Raw genomic sequence first — 20,178 nt, forward strand, 5'->3', positions numbered from 1 at the left:
GTCTAGAATACAACTTTGAGGAGAACCATGGTGGAACAAGTAAAGCTTAACGCATGAATATAATCTTGAACTCTACAAAGGTTTTGGCTTGTAGATTTGATATGGAAATACTGATCCTGTGTAACTGGCACCATTTTAGATGTCAGTGCAGAAACCACAGCTCTCACCTTTAAATAGAGGTTCTCAACCTGTGGGTAGAGAGCCCCCTTTGATGGTTGCATATCAGATATCCTACATATCGGGTATTTACATTTTGACTCATAACAGTGGCAAAATTACAGTTATGTAGCAACAACAAAAATAACCTTATTGTTGGGGGCCACCATGACATGAGGAACTATAATGTGGGGTCACAGCATCAGGAAGGTTGAAAACCACTGCTTTAAAGGAAATAAGAGATTATTTTGAGCCATTTTGAGTGAAGATGGCCCAGGAGCACAGATTAGGTTGCTCCAAAGACCACGTTTCAACATGGGAACAGTCCATGAAGTTTCTTTCTTTATTTATAGTTTTACACAATAAAGGAAGTTGTAAAATCAAGGCAAGCTTAGAATGTATCATTGAGTATATCAGAGGTAGTTACCTCCAGTTGTGGGAAGCTTTTCTGTAGGCCTAACATGCTAACTGATGGTATTCTTAGCCTTCGGGTTAGTGGAAGCTAATAACCTTCAGAGTTAATAGATTCTAAAGATTTTGATCTATCAGTCACTGGGTGTTATTTCTGACACAGAAGAGAGCAAAGAATGGCTGTCCTGAGCATTAGATCTGGCCCAAGATAAGGCGATCAGCCTCTGAGCCTGCAACATTCCAACAGCCCCTCCCCCTGAGTGCTGACGCCCTAACCTAATCTGGAAAGATAAGATTTTTTTTTATTGGATAATTTATAAGATTAGGAACAGAAAGTTGGACCTGCCAAATGGCCTTTGGATTTCCACAGTGCTGGATATTGAACCCCAGGTGGCATTTGGATTGTAGATAAGTTCCTAATTTCTCCAACTACAGTGGCATAAGACCTCTCATGGTCTTTCTGATATGACTTCCTAGTAAGTGGCAAACACTTGGGGACTCCAGCTCATCCTTTGCCCTTTCTTTAAAAAAGCCTTAGCGAGAGGTAAGGTGAAGGCCTGTAGATTTCAAAATGCTCCTAAGAAACAATTTCTCGAAGTATCCTCTTCATACAAATCCTTTTCCCCTTGAGCTTAAATTCCTTGAAACTTGCTTTATGGTCTGTCGTAATCCAAGTAAGGTGATAAGTGAATATTAGTCATCTGTGAAGACTGACATGTATTATGAAAATTACACTCAACGTCTTTGAACTTAAGGCATTTAAAAACATTAAAACAATTTGGAGGTTTCAGTATAAATCCTTTGTGTTAAGCTAAAAACATATTGAATATATGGCAGAAGATTAAAAGTAGGAATAATAGTAATATATTAAAAATATGTGATGATATCTTGTAGGCATTTTTGACTAGTGTATACTCTTTTAGATTATAGAAAAGATAAATTTGTTTGGATGGATTACTTGAAGGCCTGTAGATTGCAAAATGCTCCTAAGAAATTATTCAGAAACAGAAGTTCTGTGAGTATCTTCTTCATTTGTATAAATCCTATTTTCCACTGAGCTTAAAGTCCTTAAAATTGCTTTACGGTCTGTTGTATTATAATCCAAATAAATTATGAAATGTCTTAATTGCCTTTACCTTTCCTAACTTAATTCATTATATATGCTCCCCTGGGCAAATAGCTTTATTTTTTTTTGTTATATATTTGTTGTTGTTTTTCCTTCAGCGATGCAATTAAAGACTCCAGAAAACTTAATTTAAATCAAGCCTGCTAAAACTTATTTAAAATATCTTGTATGGATATTTTTTCCTTTTTTGTTTGCAGCAAGTCAGTTTTCTAAGCTTAATTTTGGTGTTTGGAAGCTGGTCGATTCTCCATACAGACCCACTCTGTCAAATGCATATCACAGATGTGTCTAAGTACAGTGAACATGAAAGAAGCATTTCGGCAGGTTCACCGATGCTGTACGTGTGTGTGTGTGTGTGTGTGTGTGTGTGTGTGTGTGTGTTATTGTATGTATGTGTGTGTGAGTACGTGTTATGGTGTGTGTGTGTGTTATGGTGTGTTATGTGTGTTATGATGTGTGTGTGTGCATGTGAGTGTGTGTTATGGTGTGTTTTATGGTGTGTGTGTGTTATGGGTGTGTATGTGTGTGTTATTATGTATGTGTGTTATGGTGTGTATGTGTGTTAGGGTGCGTGTGTTATGGGTGTGTATGTGTGTTATGGTATGTATGTATGTGTGTGTGTTATGGGTGTGTGTGTGAGTGTATGTGTTATTGTATGTATGTGTGTGTGAGTTCGTGTTATGGTGTGTGTGTGTGTGTTATGGTGTGTTATGTGTGTTATGATGTGTGTGTGTGCATGTGAGTGTGTGTTATGGTGTGTGTTATGGTGTGTGTGTTATGGGTGTGTATGTGTGTGTTATTATGTATGTGTGTTATGGTGTGTATGTGTGTTAGGGTGTGTGTGTTATGGGTGTGTATGTGTGTTATGGTGTGTATGTATGTGTGTGTGTTATGGTGCGTATGTATGTGTGTGTGTTATGGGTGTGTGTGTGTGCGTGCACCCGTGTGCATGCGCATGAGCGAGCTGTGGTGGGGATGGAGGAGGCGTGGCTAGAGTAGACTCCTCATGGCATCTCCAGCCAATTCAAGGATGCTGTGCAGGCTTCAGCTAGAGTAGACTCTTCATGCACTGTATCCCAAGCAACTGAGAGAACCTTCAATGGAGAGTGGAAGTTAAGTGCTCAGCCCTTCTCTGCTCTCAGCAGTGATTGGTCATTTGGGAGAGAGTGAAGCAGGGGTGAAGCCCAGACTGTGCTCTGTTTCTTAGGGATCCTATCTTTCCTTTGCCTGGTGTCCCAGCCAGGCCTTACCCTCAGAGGGTCCTGTACCTAGTACACTTGTTACTGAAATTCTATAGGTTTGCCTCTCCTCATCTTGATATTAATGGTAGGTGTTTATTATATGTCTCCCTTAAATTTATCTGTCAAGAAAAAAGACTTTATTGATGTGGTGCTGCCTTAAAAATAGAATCTACTGGAATATAATTTTAAAAAAACAGGCTTTAGTGTAGATAATAAAGAGATAGTCACATGAAACCTTCTTCTGGTCTCTGGTTTTGTATGCATCTTAAAGCAATGATGCTAGCTAATTATAGCTATTTCATATGAAAGGAAGAGTTACATTAGCCATAATCTACGTGTTCTGTTAGAAATAAATAGGCATTAAAATAATTTGTATTTGTAGCTATAATTTTTTATAAAATAATACTCTCTTTAAATAATGAGAAAGCACTATTTTTGAATCCCATTTTCGAATTAAACAATTTTTTAAGTGCTAAAGAGCATAATCTTCATCACTTCAAATACTGGTATTTGGAAATTTCATTAGCCTATGGGGAATCAATGATACATTTTATCATTTGATGTAAGTATACTCAGTAAACATAGAATCTTACAATCAGCTCACATTGCTCTAAGAACTAAACATGTTAAAATGAAGGTGATAAAGGAAAGACAATCAATCTCCTTATATAAGTAAAGCAAAAAGCCAGTGGGGAGCTTATGTTGTTGGACCTTGGTATAAGTGTAGGAGCCTTTGCATTTTGCTCCCTAGAGTCAGGTAAGTACCCACTGATAGTTGTGTCAACCTTGGTTTTTAAATGACCTAGAAATCCCCACAGTGCTTTAGTCCTACTGGTTGACCTGTTTGATTCTGTGCCTTTCTCCCCACCGTGTTGCTGTATTAGAATGGTCCAGTGCCAAAGGAGTTTCAGGTTGGGATGAAGGTGGAGGCAGTGGACAGGAGGAACCCTTGCCTGATGTGTGTGGCCACTGTGGCAGACATCGTGGAAGACCGTGTACGGGTGCATTCTGACAGCTGGGACGATAGCTTTGATTACTGGTGAGACACCAGGATGCATGTGCTTTGCGTGTCCTGCTGTACTTAGCATTCAGAGTCCATCTTACATCTTACCAGATCTGTGAGCATTTTCGTAGTAACTCACATCAAGAATTTTTCAGTTGGCTTTCCTCTGCCTGCCTCTTTTCCATGTGGATTTGAATTGAATTAAAGAGCAGCTCTCCATTTTCCTGTCCTATGTGGAATTACTCGGAGGTGTCTTCCCTGAAGCTATAGAAACAGATTAGGGATGGTTTTTGTTTTACCTAATTGTAATGAAAATAGATTTTCCAAAAGGAACTTAAGTTTCAGGGTTGGTTTATGTGTGTGTGTTTGTAGGCAGGGGGAGCATTTGAAAAGTGTTGAACCTTCCACACAAAAGCTCAGAGAAGAATGGGAGTGGTTTGAAAACCTGTGGAAAGTAGAGAAAATGTATACCCCATACCCCTGAAACCAACTGTGGTAAGCTGTTAAGGACTTACTGGATAAAACCCTGAAATACGCAATAGTGAGTGGCAAAAACAATTTTCGCCACATTTCCTGTGTGAGTCCCCGAACAACTGAAAAATCCCCAACAAAGCTGCAGCTCTGCAGGTGCCTGACAGGAGTCTGCCTTTCTCCTTTGAACTAAGAAACAGAAATAGAGTAGTGGTTCTAGGTGTCTTAGACTACACCAGAGCTGTTGAAAAGTAAAAGGAAGAAAAACTTAGCTACCTTGGGTTCGATTCAGCTGTTAGGTCCGCATCTGGAATTTCCTGCTAATAGTTGGCTTTGGTAGTAGTATGGACAGACAGAAGAGATTCATTAAAACATTTACCCCATAGGTGAATAGGTGATCTATGTCCCCTCCATGTGACCCCTTCCCAATTTATTCTATAGCTTCGAATTGCAAGAAAATTGTACGAGTGAGCAGCTTGGTTACCCAGTATAAGGCACTCACCATTTCAAGCTGTTTCTCCCATTTGCTAGTTATGAAGTGTTGTTTCCCTTGGGGCTTCTCTATGTCCAGTGTGGCCAGTGCCCTTTGTTTCTGTTACTTCCTGTCTGTCACTGTGATGGTATCTCAATAGGAGCAACCTAAGGGAGGAGGAAGGATTATTTGGGCAAAGGGTCTGAGACTGTGGGGAGGACATGGAGAGGAAGGAGCAGCATGAGTCTGGGGTACGTGGAGCTAGGCTGAAGTTTACACTAGGGACCACGCAGGGTGGAATAAGGATCAGCTGTGGTGGCACAGCTCTTCCTCTAGTCCTACATCTGCCAGTTAGGCACCATAGCTGAAAGGTCCCCCAACCTTTACAATTAATGATGTTAGGTGAGTACCGAGTGGTAAGCAAGTAGGGGACATTTCACATTTAAACCACAGCACATTCCTCCCATGACACTGAGTACTGAGAATGTAAACAGAATCCTGTTTTTGCAGGTGCGATGTTAGCAGTCCTTGTATCCAGCCAGTTGGTTGGTGTCAGGAGAATGGAAGAAATCTGGTCACACCCCCAGGTGAGCAGACTTCATGTTCTTTGAAGTCATCTCTGTGTGAATAGATATTTGCTCCCCCAACCCCCATCCTGGTAACAAAATTTCATTGCATCGTGAGTGGGTAAGAATGCTGGGAACTGCCATCAGCCACCAAGTGTCTAAAGCATGCATGGACTATGTTCATAAAATGTATTGGGAAAATACAGATGTGGATGCTCACAGCCAACCATTGAACCCAATGAAGGAGTTAGAATAAGGACTGAGGTAACTGAAGGGCTTTGCAATCACATAGGAAGAACAACAATATCAACCAACCAGACACCCCAGAGCTCCCAGGGACTAATCCACCATCCCAAGAAAACATAGGGATAGACCAATGGCTCCATATCAGAGTATGGCCTTGTTGGGCATCAGTAGGAGGAGAGGCCCTTGGTCCTATCAAGGCTCAGTGCCCCAGTATAAGGAAACGTCAGGGCAGGAAGGTGGAAATGGGTGGGTAGGTGTGGGAGCACTCTCGTAGAAGCAGGGGAAGAGGGGATGGGATAGTAGGCTTCTAGAGGGGAAACTGAGAAAGGGTATAACATTTAAAATGTAAATAAAAATATACAATAAAATATAAATAAATAAATAAACAAATAAAAAATTAAAAATGTTACTGGGCAGTCTTTTTAAAAGTTGGGAAGTTTTAGCTCACTCAATAATTATCATTGCTGGGGGCTGGCATTTGTAACTAGCTATTTCCAGATATATTTTATAAGCTAGTTCATTAATGAAATCGTAAGATTACTAAGTGACTTTTACTTTCGAGTTAAATATAGAAATGTAAAAATGTAGAAAGTAAGGCTTCATGTATGCCCTGAATTACCAGACATGTTTCAACAAGCCAGACTAATGGCTCAACCATGGATATAAGCTAGCTTAGCATTGTAGCAGAGGACTTCTCTAGTGTACCAGAGATCTTAGATTCAATCCCATCTTATCATATCAACAAGAAAAAAACCTAACTATATAGACACTGTTTAGTTTTAGTATCTTTAGAACAAATGCTTAAGGAGAAATCTTTCATTTGATACATAATATACAAGAATAAATGCAGAAAGCAGGATACAGCATCTATAATGTAACAGCTGCTTTGTTTTCTAACATAAATAGTTACGGACTTTGGAAATCTTTAAGTCCTTTGTAAAAAACATACTTAGTATTATTGTACAAAGTAAACGGTGTTCCATGGACATTTTCAAATGTGAATAAAGTGTACTTAGGTCACAACCATCTCTTTATTACTTTATTATATTAAAAATAGGTCATTTCATATAATATATTCTGATTATGGGTTTACCTCTTCGAAGTCCTCCCAGATCCTGCCTATATCCCCCATCCAACCAAATATGCACCCTTTCTTTCCCTCTCTCATTAGAATACACACAGGGATATAAAAATAATAAAAACAAAAGCAAACCACAACAGGAAAAAACAAATAAACAGACAGAATTAAAAAAGAGTCTATGGGAAAGCACAAGAAACCCATAGAGCCACTGAGACATACCTTCCCCAAAACAGAAAACCCATAAAAACAAAATTGGAAACCATAATGTATAAGCAAAACATTCATCAGGAAAATAAAGAAATAGCCTCCAATGCTATAATTGAGTTTGTTCTGTGATGACCATCTACTGCTGGGCATGGGGCCTGCCCTTAAGTGTGGTTTGTTTACCCAGAGAGGTTGTTGGAGAAAACAAATTTTTCCTTTGAGTGTGTGTGTGTGTTGGGGGGGGCTCATTTGGAGATAGCTTCAGGATTGGGGATGGGAACTTGTGTTTCCTTCTCTCCTCTCAGCATTGGGGCCCCACGCTAGAGTATTTTGACAAATCCATTGTCTCTAATGGAAAAAAACTGATTTTCTTCTAGAAACAACCAACTGTACATAGCTTCTTGTCTAAGGATAGGACTCTGTATGTACTTCTCCTCCTTCAAGCTGGAGTTTTGTCTGGCTTGAGCTTGTGCAGGTCTTGTCCATATTGTCACAGTCTCTTTGAGCTCATACTTGCCTTGCTATGTCTGGGAAGGGCTGTTTGCTTGGAGTCAGCAAATACCTTTGGCTCCTACAATCCTTTCACTCTCCAGAGGAGTGATAAAGATATCCCACTAAGAGGTGAGTGTTTCAAAGTGCTCTTACTCTGCGTGTTGTTCAGTTGGGGGGTCTCTGTGGTAATTACCACCAACTGCAGGAGGAAGCTCCCATGAGGAGTCTGAACAATGTACTGATCTGTGGGTACAGCAATATATCTCTTTACTTCTGTTTTCCTTTATAGAATCATAGTAGTAAGTTTTGCCCTGGTCCTATGACCTGTCTTGTCTCAGGTTCTTGGCCTCATTACCTGTGTAAAGTATGACTCCCATCTTATGGAAGGAGCTTTAATTCAATTATAAAGTGGCTTGTTACTCTCCTAATAGCCATGCGACTTTTGCACCAAGGAGCATGTCTTGCAGCAGGTCATTATTATGGCTCATAGGGTTCATAGCTGGGTGCTATTGATGATTGCTCTTCCTTGGTAGTGTAAGTAACACCTTCCAGAACTATGATTGCTGTCCAGTAGACACGGGGCTTCGAGTTGAGTACTGTCCCATTCTTGGACATGCACCCAAAGGACTCTACATCATACTGCAGAGATATCTGTTCATCGTGTACACTGCTTCTCTACTCACAGCAGCCTGAAATTGGAACTAACCGAGGTGCCCATTGATGGATGAATGGGTCATGAAAATGTGTCCATTTACACAATGGACTATTATTCAGAGGCTAAGAAAAATAAAATCATGAAACATACAAGTAAATGAACAGGGGTAGCAGCAACCACCCCAACTGAGGAAACCCAGGCCAAGAAAAAATATTCCTGTTTCCTTCTTTCAGTATGTGAGCATTTGCTTTTAAGGTTTAGATCATGTGACATCCCTTTGGAGCTGAAGTTAGCTAATAAGGAATTCAAGGGAGGGTTTCCCATGGAAAAGGAAACAAAATACAATAGGGGTATAGAAGGAAAACTTAAAACGGAGGGGTAAAAAGATTAAGGGGTGGGAAGGTAGAGGAGAGAATGTGGAAATAATTAGGACTAAAGGCCTGTGAAAACTACACTGATGAAGAAGCTTTGTAAAATGCATACGTAGACAAAACAGTTTAAATAAAGTCACCACATAATGGGGGAGAGGGTATCCCAACTAGACTTTCTGAGGTACTGATAAAATCCCAGTGTCACGAATAGATTACATCCTTTAGAGTTGTTGTCCAAAGGTGTCCCAGACACCACCCCAAACACTGTAGCTTCAGGCAGTGCTCCAGGCCATCCGGCAGGACTCAGTTGAAATAGGCTGTTTCTGAAGACACCACAAACCACCAGATAACACTGCAAAGCTAGCTTCTCTCTTTAATTCATTGATTTCACTGTTGCATAGAAGACTTTAAGTAGCCAGTTCTTGCTCTTGTCTCTGGAACTCTCAGAATCCTGTTAAAAACTTCATTGCGCTCACTCACTGTTTGTGGGGAAAGGAAGCTGGCATCACCACTGTGGAAATCAATATGGAGGCTGCTCAAGAGGCTAGAGACCGGTCTATCATACAATCCATCATAATCCCAAGGGACGCCGTATCCTACTGTAGAGATCCTGCTTCATCCATGTTCACGGCAGCCAGGAAATGGAAACAAGGGTGTCCACCGATGGATAATAGAAAGGGTGGTTCCTGAACATAAGGAAATATTATCCATCTATAAAGAAAAATGAAATGATGAAACATACAGGTGAATAGATGGATCTTGAAATGATCATCGTGAGTGAAGTAACCTTGACCTGGAAAAATACATACTGCATGTTTTCTTTCATATATGCTTGCTAACTTTGAGTACTTAGATGTATGTCACAATTGGAGTACCTGTAGAGATCCGAGAAGAGCCACGAGTGGGATTGCATGGAAAAGGGGTAGAATGCAGGTGGTATAAAGAGTAAAGGGGGATCATGGAGCAGTGAACAAGGCTTAAGTGGGGTGGAGGATGGGTGGGACATGGTAATGGGTGGGGGAGCCTTAGGAATGATAACTTGAACTAAACACCTTTGACGATGCCATATGGGAGCCTACTACTGTAGGAAATTTCCAGTATAAGAATAGTCCCCATAGGGTCACACATTTGAATGGTTTAAAAGTGGCACTATTTAAAGGGATTAAATGAATTAGGAAGTCTGGCCTTGCTGAAGGAAGTATGTCACTGGGGGTAGGTTTTGGGCTTTCAAAAGTCAATACAACCCAGACTCACATACTCCCCTGTCTCTGACTATGGATCATGATGTGGCTCTCATCATCCACTTCAACCCCTGCCTGCTACAATGCACCCCACCAGGATGATAATGAATGATAAGCAAGCTCCCAATTAAATGCTTCTTTTCGTAAGAGTTGCCTAGGCTATGATATCTCTTCACAGCAATAGAATACAGACTAAGATACACACACACACACACATACACACACACACACCACACACACACACATGAGAGAGAGAGAGAGAGAGAGAGACAGACAGACAGACAGACAGACAGATAAAGAGAAATACAGAAATAGAGGATATAAATTGAGTTTACCTACAAAGAGGTTATGCTTCTTCTAGATACCATAGGTTGCCAAATTAAAAGGCCATTGGCAGACACGGGCTACTTTTCAGGTTGTTGATCAGTGGGGTCCCACGGATTCCCCCCAAAAGTCGCAGGTTATTGCCATTGCTCTTGGTTGCACACGGAGCTTGATGCTATGTGATAGAACAAGAGAAATAAGCTAGTATCGCATCACCCTGGATGCTTCATCCTAGTGACCGTAGATGCCACCAGTACCCCGGTGAAGAAAAGTCATCAGGGCCTTACCCAGCTGTGCACTCTTGCAAACTGCAGTAACACTAGTGGCAGCCTGGTCTCCGGAGTAATCAGCAGCTGCACTTTCTGGTTGGGCGTTCAGACACAGTGTATTTGTCTGCTTCTCTGATGCTGGATATTTGGCTACATTGCATCCCTTAGTCCAGGACAATGCTGAAGAAGCTTTTGCATTTAGTCTGAACTGTGTCTTCATATACTTAGGAGCAGGAATTGCGGGGTCTCACATGGTAATTCTGTTTTTTAATACCTGAGAAAACTTTCTAGAGACCCTGGGCCATTTTACATTCCTGCAAGATATGGGATTTCTCCCACCCCACCCCACCCAAACACACATTTTGGCCACCTTTTTCTTTATTATGTTTTTACTGTTAAAATAATCTCATACTGAAGGAAGGATAAGGTGCCAGCCAGAGGGGATCTCCTCTCTCAGAAAGAGACTTCACACTGTTCTAACAGCTTGTGATACCACTGTGCAGAAGAAACACTTCGACCCAGAGACTGATTGGGATCTGCATGTACTTGGATCTCTGGTTAGACTTTGATCTCACTGCAGGGCCCCAAAGATGCACTTGAGGAGTTCCCTAGATGTGTTAGTCTCTCTCCCCAATGCGGCCACATTGAATAAATCTCCCTTTCCTTCTTTCTCTGAAACATTATCCAGCTCGATACAAAGTAGAAACTCATTGTGGTTTATTTGGGTTTGTGCTTTTTTATTTTTTAAAGCGCTACTCCCTTTGGGCAGCTTCTCAAGTGCTTGTCTGCCATTTGTCTGTTTTCTTAGAAGAAAAGTGTATTCAAATCATCTATCCACTTTAAACTGCCTCTTTAAAATTTTCAGCATTCAAATATTATATTATTGTTGTCTAAAACTTCGTATATTCTGAGTGGGCGATTGTGTGTTGTGTGATAGAAGCCAGACAGATGCTTTGCAAATGTTATAGATTTTATTTTGCATGTTTCATTTCATGTTCTTCTTAAAGGATTTGTTTTTATTTAAGTGTGCATTTGTGTGGCTGTGTGAGTGTACGCCACATGCTTGAAGATGCTTTCCAAGTCCAAAAAAGAGCATCTCATTTCCCTGAGCTGAATTTACAGGTGGGTAGGAACTACCTGAAGTGGGTGCTGGGAACCAAACTCCTGTGCTTTAGGAGAGCAGCGAGTGCTCTTAACTGATGAACCATCTTTCCAGCTCATATTTTCACAGTCTTAATATTGCCCTTTGCGTTGATTTCATATTTCTATAATGGGATATTTGAGGAAGATAATTCTAGAAGGCTTCCTGCTTGGCATCTGAGTGAGTTCGTTCCAGCTGGAGGTTGTATCTCCTCATGGCAGGTGAGGGACAGCAGAAGCCAAGGGTCGGGAGTTAAGGAGAAACAAATGGTACAGCAGCAACAAGGGTAGCTATCAGAAAGGTGGGTCAGGCTTTTTTCTTTCAAAACAGGCCACCACCAGGAACTCAGCCAGTTCCTGAAAAGTATCTCACAGCCCCAGTGACTAAGCCTTGCCTCACAATGATTGGGTGCTTTCCATGGTGCTGCTCTGGGGACTGTGACTTTAGCAACGTTAGAGGACAGAGGGTCGCTCTCAAACCACTGTGTCCTCAGATACATTATGGTTGTATTATCTAGTTCTTCTGTGGCACTTAGCATTCTGGTTAAGTCAGAGAGTTTATTGTTAAATACCAGTTAAAAATAGTAACTGTGGATTTAAGTCACCAGTTTGTTTTTAATGAACTGTAGCACATGACACAAGACAGGGTTCTGTTTATTCTTTTGAATCTGTTATCCAGTGTCCAAGCACTATTTTTGAAAAGACGATTCTTTCTCCTTTGAATCTTCCATGTACCATTCCTTTTTTTTTTTGAGACTAAGTTTATTGTAGAAGGTTGGCTCCATATTGGAAGTCATGGTTTCTATCACATGAAGCAAATGCAAAAAGAATATGACAATATTTCTATTCATGTGCCACATAGTAAGCCAGTTTTAAGTAGCAATTGTGAGTTCTTCAAATGTATTCCTAATTTTCAAGACCATCTCTTCATTGGGACCTTTTAACACTCATAAGATTTTGAGGATTTACTTTTTTCAAGAGAAATAACTGTTGTCATTTTGACAGGGTTAAATTAAATCTGTAGATTGCTTTGGAAAAATACAGTGTTTAGTGCTGAGATTTTTGATCCATAGAAATGAGATATTTTCAATTTGTTTAGGCTGTCTTTAATTTTTTTCTTCAATACTTTCTAGTTTTTAGTTAACAACTTTCAAAAATATTCCCTTTGATGAAATTTTCTCTTGGACAGTTTATATTTTTAGATGCTATTACAGATGGAATAATTTCTTCACTTGCCTTGATATTATTGTTATAAGTGAAAAAATGTCCAATCTTGTGTGTTCATGCTCTATCTTACAAATTTATTGAATTAGTTTATTCAATCCATGTGTGATTTGTGTCTCTGAACATTTCTATTGGTTTTCAGACACACAGTCATGTTGTCTATCATAAGAGGTAACTTCACTTCTTCATTTTCAGTTTGGTTGATTTTCTCTGGTCTTTCTTGTCCAGTTGTTCATCCCGTGTCTGCAGTGTAATACTGGAAATGGAACTTGCTGGATTTGTTCTTGATGAACAAGATTCAAACATCTTACCATTGATATGATGCTAGCTTTAAGTTTAAGTCAGACCTCGTCTCGGAGTAAGATAATTCCCCTTTTCTCTGAGACTTTTTCATAAATATCCACTGAATGCTTAACACAGCCCACCTCCTACAGCGTACCACCTCCTTCCCAAGGAAAACAAAGCAAGCTGCCTCCCCCATATTGACTTCACCCAATGTCTTTCTGTATCTGTGGAGAGGGTTTAATAGTTCTCCCTTTTGTCCATTCTATTTGTTGATTTTCCTATGATAAATCACAATCAATTTCTAGGGTGGAAATCTGCCTTTTTTTAAAAAATTTTACTTCATTCTTTTATTGTGTTGTTAGATTCAGAGTGCTGATAGTTTATTGGAAAGCTTTTATGCATATCCATATGGTCTGTCGTTTTCTTGTCTTATCTCTAGAGCCTATTCTTTTTTATGGCATTATAAATGAAATTTTTATCGATTTTAGTTTATGGTTGTTTATTGTTAGTATTAAAATACAGTTTGTTTCTTCATATTGATCTTTTCCTCAAGCTTTTCTGAATTACTCTCCTGGGGTGTTCCTTTTCTATCTGTGAGATTATATCATATGCAGATTGAGGGGCGTCCATTCATTCCTGAGTGTTCTCAATGACTGTGCTTTCTTGTCTAATTTATCCCCTGTAGTATACCATGGGGTAGAACTCCCCCTTCCCCCAATTTTACGGAAAAAGATTTTAGTCTTTTATAGTTAAATATGATAGTCTCTGTAGCCTTGGTCAAATGAAATAACTTTCTTTTGTTTTTAGCTTACGTACTTCTTAAAAAGTAAAAGAGATGGTCTTCACTTTTACTAATGTATTGATTTGATATGAGCATATTCTCAGATTCTCTTGTACTCCTTGGATACATCTTACTAGAAGTAATCATTGTATGTACGTTGTTTTAATAGAATACTTTACTAATTATTTTAGAATTTCACACATTGTTGGGATGCATGTTGATCATATTCACCCTAATCTTTTTTTCTCTAACACCCCCTAGAGCTATACCCCTTCCTAAATTTGTGGATTTTTTCCCTCTCATTCTCTCTTTTATTGATAGCCAACTGAGTTAAATTTTTCTATCCCTGGCCACATGTGGATTTGGCCATTCACTATAGCATGGATGACGTAAATGAAATTGAACCAGTGAACAGTCCCTTAAATTAAACTGACTCTTCTTCTACCAGCAGCCATCAACTCTGTATACCTCCTCAGTAAGGGTTGAAGATTCAGGAACTCTCATACCCCATGCTGGGATATTAACAGGCATGGCAAACGGTCACAGCTGCAGTCATTTATGAGCACTTTGGTGTTTTCATGACTGTAAGACACCATCCCACCTCACTCCTCCCTACCCTTGGCTCTGAAATTCTCCTTGCTTTTCCTTGATGCTCCCAGATCTTTTGGAGATGGGTATGTAAGATAAACATCTCATTTATGGTTGAGAATTTTGTCTTCTACTACATGAAAATGTTTCTCTGATGAAGCCTGAGAGCTGCACTAATATGTGGGAATAGAGACATAGATTTAGAGGGCGATCCAATACTATATTCATCTAACAAAATAGTGTTAGATTCACTTCTGTGGCCTGTGAACTCCCCAGCAAAGAGTTCTTCATTAGATTTATAGCTGAGCTATGCGTTTCTTCTGTGGAATGGGCCTTAAATCTAACCAGTAGTTACCCAATGACATTTGTTCTGTTATTGCACTAGTGAGCATATCTTTCCAGGTTTTGACTCCAGTTCTTACAGAATTCACTATGGGACTAGAAATTTGACTTTAGCCCCAACTGGTTCATGAAGCTCATCCTGTGATGGGGATTTGACTCCCTTGAGGTATTCTGGTGGTCAACATGCAGCTTCACAGGCAATCCTGATGTCACCTTGTCAAGACAGGTTTTTCTTCGGGATCCAAGCCAGGAGTCAGTGACAAGACTGTCCAGTCTCTACAGCTGGATATAATGCAGAGTTCCCTCTAGGAGGATTCACAGAAAACAAAACAATAAAATGTAGTTAGAAGAAGGGTAAGTTACAACCAGAAGGCAAATTGTTCTAATTGATACAGAGATTAAAGAGATAAAGGGACATTGAAAACAGAATTACTCACCTTGAGCCATCCTTGGCCACCCAGCTCCTCTGCAAAAGAATTCAGAATCACAGAGACAGCAGAAATGTCTGAGAAAGAACTCAGACTAATGACCACATAGAAGTCTAAAGCATAGATGCATGGACTAAGGGGGTCTACCCGAAACCTCGAGAAGACCATCTCTAGGGTGAAAAAAACAGTAAGTTATATGAGAAAGGGGAAAATATAGAAGACAAATTTAACAAGAAAGTCGAAGCATTGAGAAAGAGCCAAAGACAGCAGCTGGGTTAAAAACCGGCCAGTCAGAGAAGAGCTATCACCAGAGAAGACCTTGAAGGACAAATTCAAGAAAGGAGGTCAAAGCTGAAGCAAGAATATAATCAGAAATCTACAAGGAAATCTAAAGGAGTGCAACCAAGATTTCTATGGATTCTGGGAATACATTTCAGAGACCAAACCTGGAGTTGATGGGATAGAAGATAGAATTTGACAGAGATAAAGTCAAAAGGAATAGACAAACTCTTACTGAAATTATAGCAGAAATTTTTCCTACCCTAGGGAGTGAATTAGACTTCCAAACACCAGAGGTATTTTCAATCCCAAATCCACATGACAGGATAGTAATTCTTCAGTACACAATCATAGTCAAGATTTGAGAAATACAAAGAACATCACACACACAGACACAAACACACAGACTCACACACACAGATTCTCGCACACTCATTCATACACACATACACACACTCACACACATGCAGACACACACACACTCACAGACAAACACACACACTCATACACACAGACACACAGGCACACACACAGACCCACATACACACATAGACACACACACACTCACACACACACTCATTCACACACACACACATAGACACACACAGACACATACACACTCACACAATACTCATTCACACACACATAGACACACACAGACACACTCACACACACACACACACACACACACCATCCAATACTAAAAGAAAAATGACAACCCACATGCAAAGCAGGAATGTCAGAATAACCTCACACCCTTCACCACAAATCTACAATCCAGACAAGCAGGGAACAATCTATAACTACGAAGCCAAATGGCTCTTAATTGAGAATGCAAAACCCAACAAGGTTGCTTCTCAGAACAGAAGGAAAAGTAAGGATACTTCAAGACAAAATGCTTTCCATTATGTAAATTATGTAAGATTTGGACTAGAGATTCTTTATGCATCTATATGTTTTATGTTTAAGCATAATACAATATAAATAACATTACACATTATCCCTTGATTGGTTTGTTTCTTGTAGCAATTAGCTCCAAACTTTATTGGTCAGAATTATTTTACAGAAAGCAATTTATCTTTTGAACATTACATATGTTTACGGATTTTCCACATGTGTAGGCTTAAATATGTTCATGTTTATAGGTCATAACATTTTATATCTTCAATTACATTTTTTTGGTCAGAAAAAAAAGTTTTCTTTATTTGCCAAAGCTTATGCACTTCCAGGGGCAATAAAAGCTTTTGACAGCAGAATAACAGGGATTGATCTGAGTTGTTGCCCCGGGTGTTTAGGGAGATTATCAAGGGTTCTAGATGACGGTGAAGGGTGGAAGGGAGACAAGGAAGGGTGGAAGGGAGACAAGGAAGACCATTTGTAAACATGCAACAGTAACATACAGTATCCTTTCACTGATACACTTTCAAGTGTTAAGCTATGATTCCCTTTGCTGTTGCACGGAAGATTAAAAGCAAGCCACCTTCTGTTCCTTGGGACAACTTCGGCTAATGCATTAGTTGAAATGGTAAGTAGGTAATGGGTGGAGTTTTAGAAAACCTTTCTAACCATTTGAAGAAGTAATGGTTCTCTGCACAGGGACAATCATGACTCACAAAGACCTGTGGTATCTGTGGGGCAGGTACTGTTCAGTAAAGAATCAACTCCTGATAAATGGGGTTAATCTGGCCCTATCATTATGTAAAGGTACCCACAGTATTTGATGAAATATTAGGAAACTACCTCTGGAAAACTAAAATGAATTTTTGAAGTGTGGGTAGAGACCAGAAAACTAGAAAGGGGCCCGGGGAAGAGGGAAGGGGATAGAGCTGTAAGGAAGGAGGAAGAAAAGGGTCACGGAACACATAGACAATGAGAGTTGAAGTGGAAGCAAGGCAGTATGGGAAGGGGGCAGACACAGAGAAGAGAAGTTGGTTAGTCTATTAACCAAAACTCAGTATGTAGGAAAATAACATCAGGAAGTGTGTTACTTTGTATGCTAATTATTTTTTGGGGGGGTGCAGTGAACTTTATTGATGATATTCAAGAGAGAAAGGAGGGCTCCCTAGGCCCCTCCTGTTATTATGGGGTCTGGGATGGAATTGTGAGGGAGATGCTCAGTGTTGGGGGCTGAGGTGGGACGGGGACTCCTCAGCAACTGAGGGCCTCTCTCTTGCTCTCAGTATCCTTGCTTAGTTGGGGTGGGTGGTCCAGGGTTTCTTACTTCTTGGAGGCTATGAAGGTCATGCGGTCTACCACCTGTTGCTGTAGCCATATTCATTGTCATACCAGGAAATGAGCTTTACAAAGTTGTCATTGAGAGCAACGCCAGCCCCAGCATCAAAGGTAGAAGAGTGGGAGTTGCTGTTGAAGTTGCAGGAGACAATCTGGTCCTCAGTGTAGCCCAGGATGCCCTTTAGTGGACCCTTGGACACCTGCTTCACAACCTTCTTGATGTCATCATACTTTGCAGGTTTCTCCAGGCAGCATGTCAGATCCACAATGGATACATTGGGGGTAGGAACACGGAAGGCCATGCCAGTGAGCTTCCTGTTCAGTTCTGGGATGACCTTGCCCAAACCCTTGGCAGCACCAGTGGATGCAGGGATGATGTTCTGGGCTGCCCAAAACCATCACACCACAGCTTTCCAGAGGGGCCATTCACAGTCTTCTGAGTGGCAATGATGGCATGAACTGTAGTTATGAGCCCTTCCACGATTCCAAGTTGTCATGGATGACCTTGGCCAGGGGGGCTAGGCAGTTGTTGGTGCAGGATGCATTGCTGACAATCTTGAGGGAGTTGTCATATTTCTCATGGTTCACACCTATCACAAACGTGGGGGCATCGACTGAAGGAGCGGAGATGATGACCCTTCTGGCCCCACCTTTCAAGTGAGCCCCAGCCTTCTCCATGGTGGTGAAGACGCCAGTAGATTCCATGACATACTCAGCACCAGCGTCACCCCATTTGATGTTAGCGGGATCTCGCTCCTGGAAGATGGTGATGGGCTTCCCGTTGATGACAAGCTTCCCATTCTCAGCCTTGACTGTGCCATTGAACTTGCCGTGGGTAGAGTCAGACTGGAACATGTGGACCATGTAGCTGAGGTCAATGAAGGGGTCGTTGATGGCAACAATGTCTACTTTGCCAGATGCAGAGCAGAACACAGCCCTGGTAACCAGGCACCCAATATGGCCAAATCCGTTCACATCGACCTTCACCGTCTTGTCTATGAGACGAGGCTGGCACTGCATGAGATGCGGCTGTCTCTGGAACAGGGAGGAGCAGAGAGCCTTGTATGCTAATTATAAGAACAAAACTAGACTTAAAATTAATATTCTTGATGATTACACCATAGATGGCAGCTCTACTTTTCTTCCTTATTTCTGATATCTGGAAAAGAACTGCCACTTATAAAAATGTGCATGTATATGAATTTGCCTTGATCTCTATCACCCAGTGTGCCTTGTTCATCAGATCAAAAAGACTTTCTTCAACAGGCTCTGTAGCAGCCTGTTCTGTAGTTAATAAGCGCCTGCTGTCTGGTTCTCCCTCATGAAGCAGGCAGGTTGGCAGGAAGCCCTCCCAGACATGGAGATTGTCAGAATGCATGAGCCTGACAGCATGGCTGGTCTCCTGAAGACCTAGCTGAGACTAGAGGGCCTCTGTAAACACTGCTGCTCACTCTGGAGTGCTTACTACCTGCCGCAAACTAGGCCCAGTACATGGGTTTTCAGGGTATTCTCAGTAGCAGAATGGAGAGAATTGGGGATCTTGCTCTAAAAGACGGGTCTATTATTTCTCTAACAGCTTTATTGAAGTAAAAACCACCAACTGTATAAGTCATCCATTTAAAGTGTACCCAGTCAATATTTGTCCCATATTTACAGAGTTGCATAACCATTACCACATTTGTTCTGACAGCACTTTTGCCACCTCAGAAAGGAGTTCCCAGTAGTCACCTATTATTCTCCAGCCCTCCATCTTTCTACATTCTTGACAACCACTAATTTACGTTGAGTTTTTACAAGTGTACCTGTCCCAGATATTTTTCTGCAAGCAAAATAATGTTGCCTTTGTGTGTGGCTGTTCTCCTTGAGCATAGTACTGTCTTAGTTTCATCCACAGTGTACTTTTGTCTGGCATATATCATTAAATGGATAAAACACAATTTACAGACCTGTTTATCCACTGGCAAGCATTCAGGTGATTTCTACTTAGGGTATATTTTGAATAATACTCGTAAGAATATTTGGTTTTGTTTAAACATAGGTTTATGGTCCTCACAGTGTTGTAGCTGGGGTTGGATGTTTGGGATAATTCTGTAGCCCTGTGTCCAAATTATTGCAGACCCACCCTGCTGCTTTCCATGGCTCTATATCGTCAGCATTGTTCTGAGCATGGGGTTTCCTACTTCTCTGTGTCTTGACTGACACTAGTCTGTCTTTCTAATAGTCTGTCTGATAGAATTCATGAGACGTGGAGTTTAATTTTGGGGGTCTCATTTTTCTCAGTTGTCCAGTGTGGCAGAGACTTCCTCACAGTTGCCTGTTTTCAAGGCAACTTTGTGACGTCAAGGTGGATTTCTATCTTCTTTGGTGGAGACATGTTATCCAGAGAGATAAAAAAACCTGCCTCTGTGCACTTGGCATCTCCTGATTTTTCAGGGCACTTTAAGAACTTTTTGCTCTCCTCTTTCAACAAGCTCTACAAAGTCTTACACCCAGACACCTGAGTGTAGTAGAACAAATTCCAGGGCACACGGAGTGAGAGCTTCACAATGG

The 20,178-nt window shown here is 40.8% G+C and overlaps 2 protein-coding genes across 5 annotated transcripts in view; one reads left to right on the plus strand and one right to left on the minus strand.

Annotated features, from left to right (window-relative positions):
* Positions 1 to 20,178, plus strand: part of L3mbtl4 (L3MBTL histone methyl-lysine binding protein 4) — a 452,873-nt gene that overhangs the window by 157,720 nt on the left and 274,975 nt on the right. For 3 of the 4 annotated variants that reach the window (XM_039084811.2, XM_039084810.2, XM_063267937.1), the window contains exons 7-9: positions 1,491 to 1,582; positions 3,819 to 3,973; positions 5,391 to 5,467. In XM_039084811.2, the coding sequence (XP_038940739.1) occupies positions 1,491 to 1,582; positions 3,819 to 3,973; positions 5,391 to 5,467 (324 nt within the window). The remainder of the gene's footprint in view (positions 1 to 1,490; positions 1,583 to 3,818; positions 3,974 to 5,390; positions 5,468 to 20,178) is intronic. The other variant, XM_039084813.1, reaches the window with a different exon arrangement.
* On the minus strand, positions 14,390 to 19,473 carry LOC134480428 (glyceraldehyde-3-phosphate dehydrogenase-like). The gene has a single exon (XM_063267938.1). The coding sequence runs from the start codon at positions 18,646 to 18,648 to the stop codon at positions 18,094 to 18,096; it is 555 nt and encodes a 184-aa protein (XP_063124008.1). The 5' UTR covers positions 18,649 to 19,473; the 3' UTR covers positions 14,390 to 18,093.

This window comes from Rattus norvegicus, chromosome 9 (genome assembly GCF_036323735.1).
Source record: "Rattus norvegicus strain BN/NHsdMcwi chromosome 9, GRCr8, whole genome shotgun sequence".
NCBI lineage: Eukaryota > Metazoa > Chordata > Mammalia > Rodentia > Muridae > Rattus > Rattus norvegicus.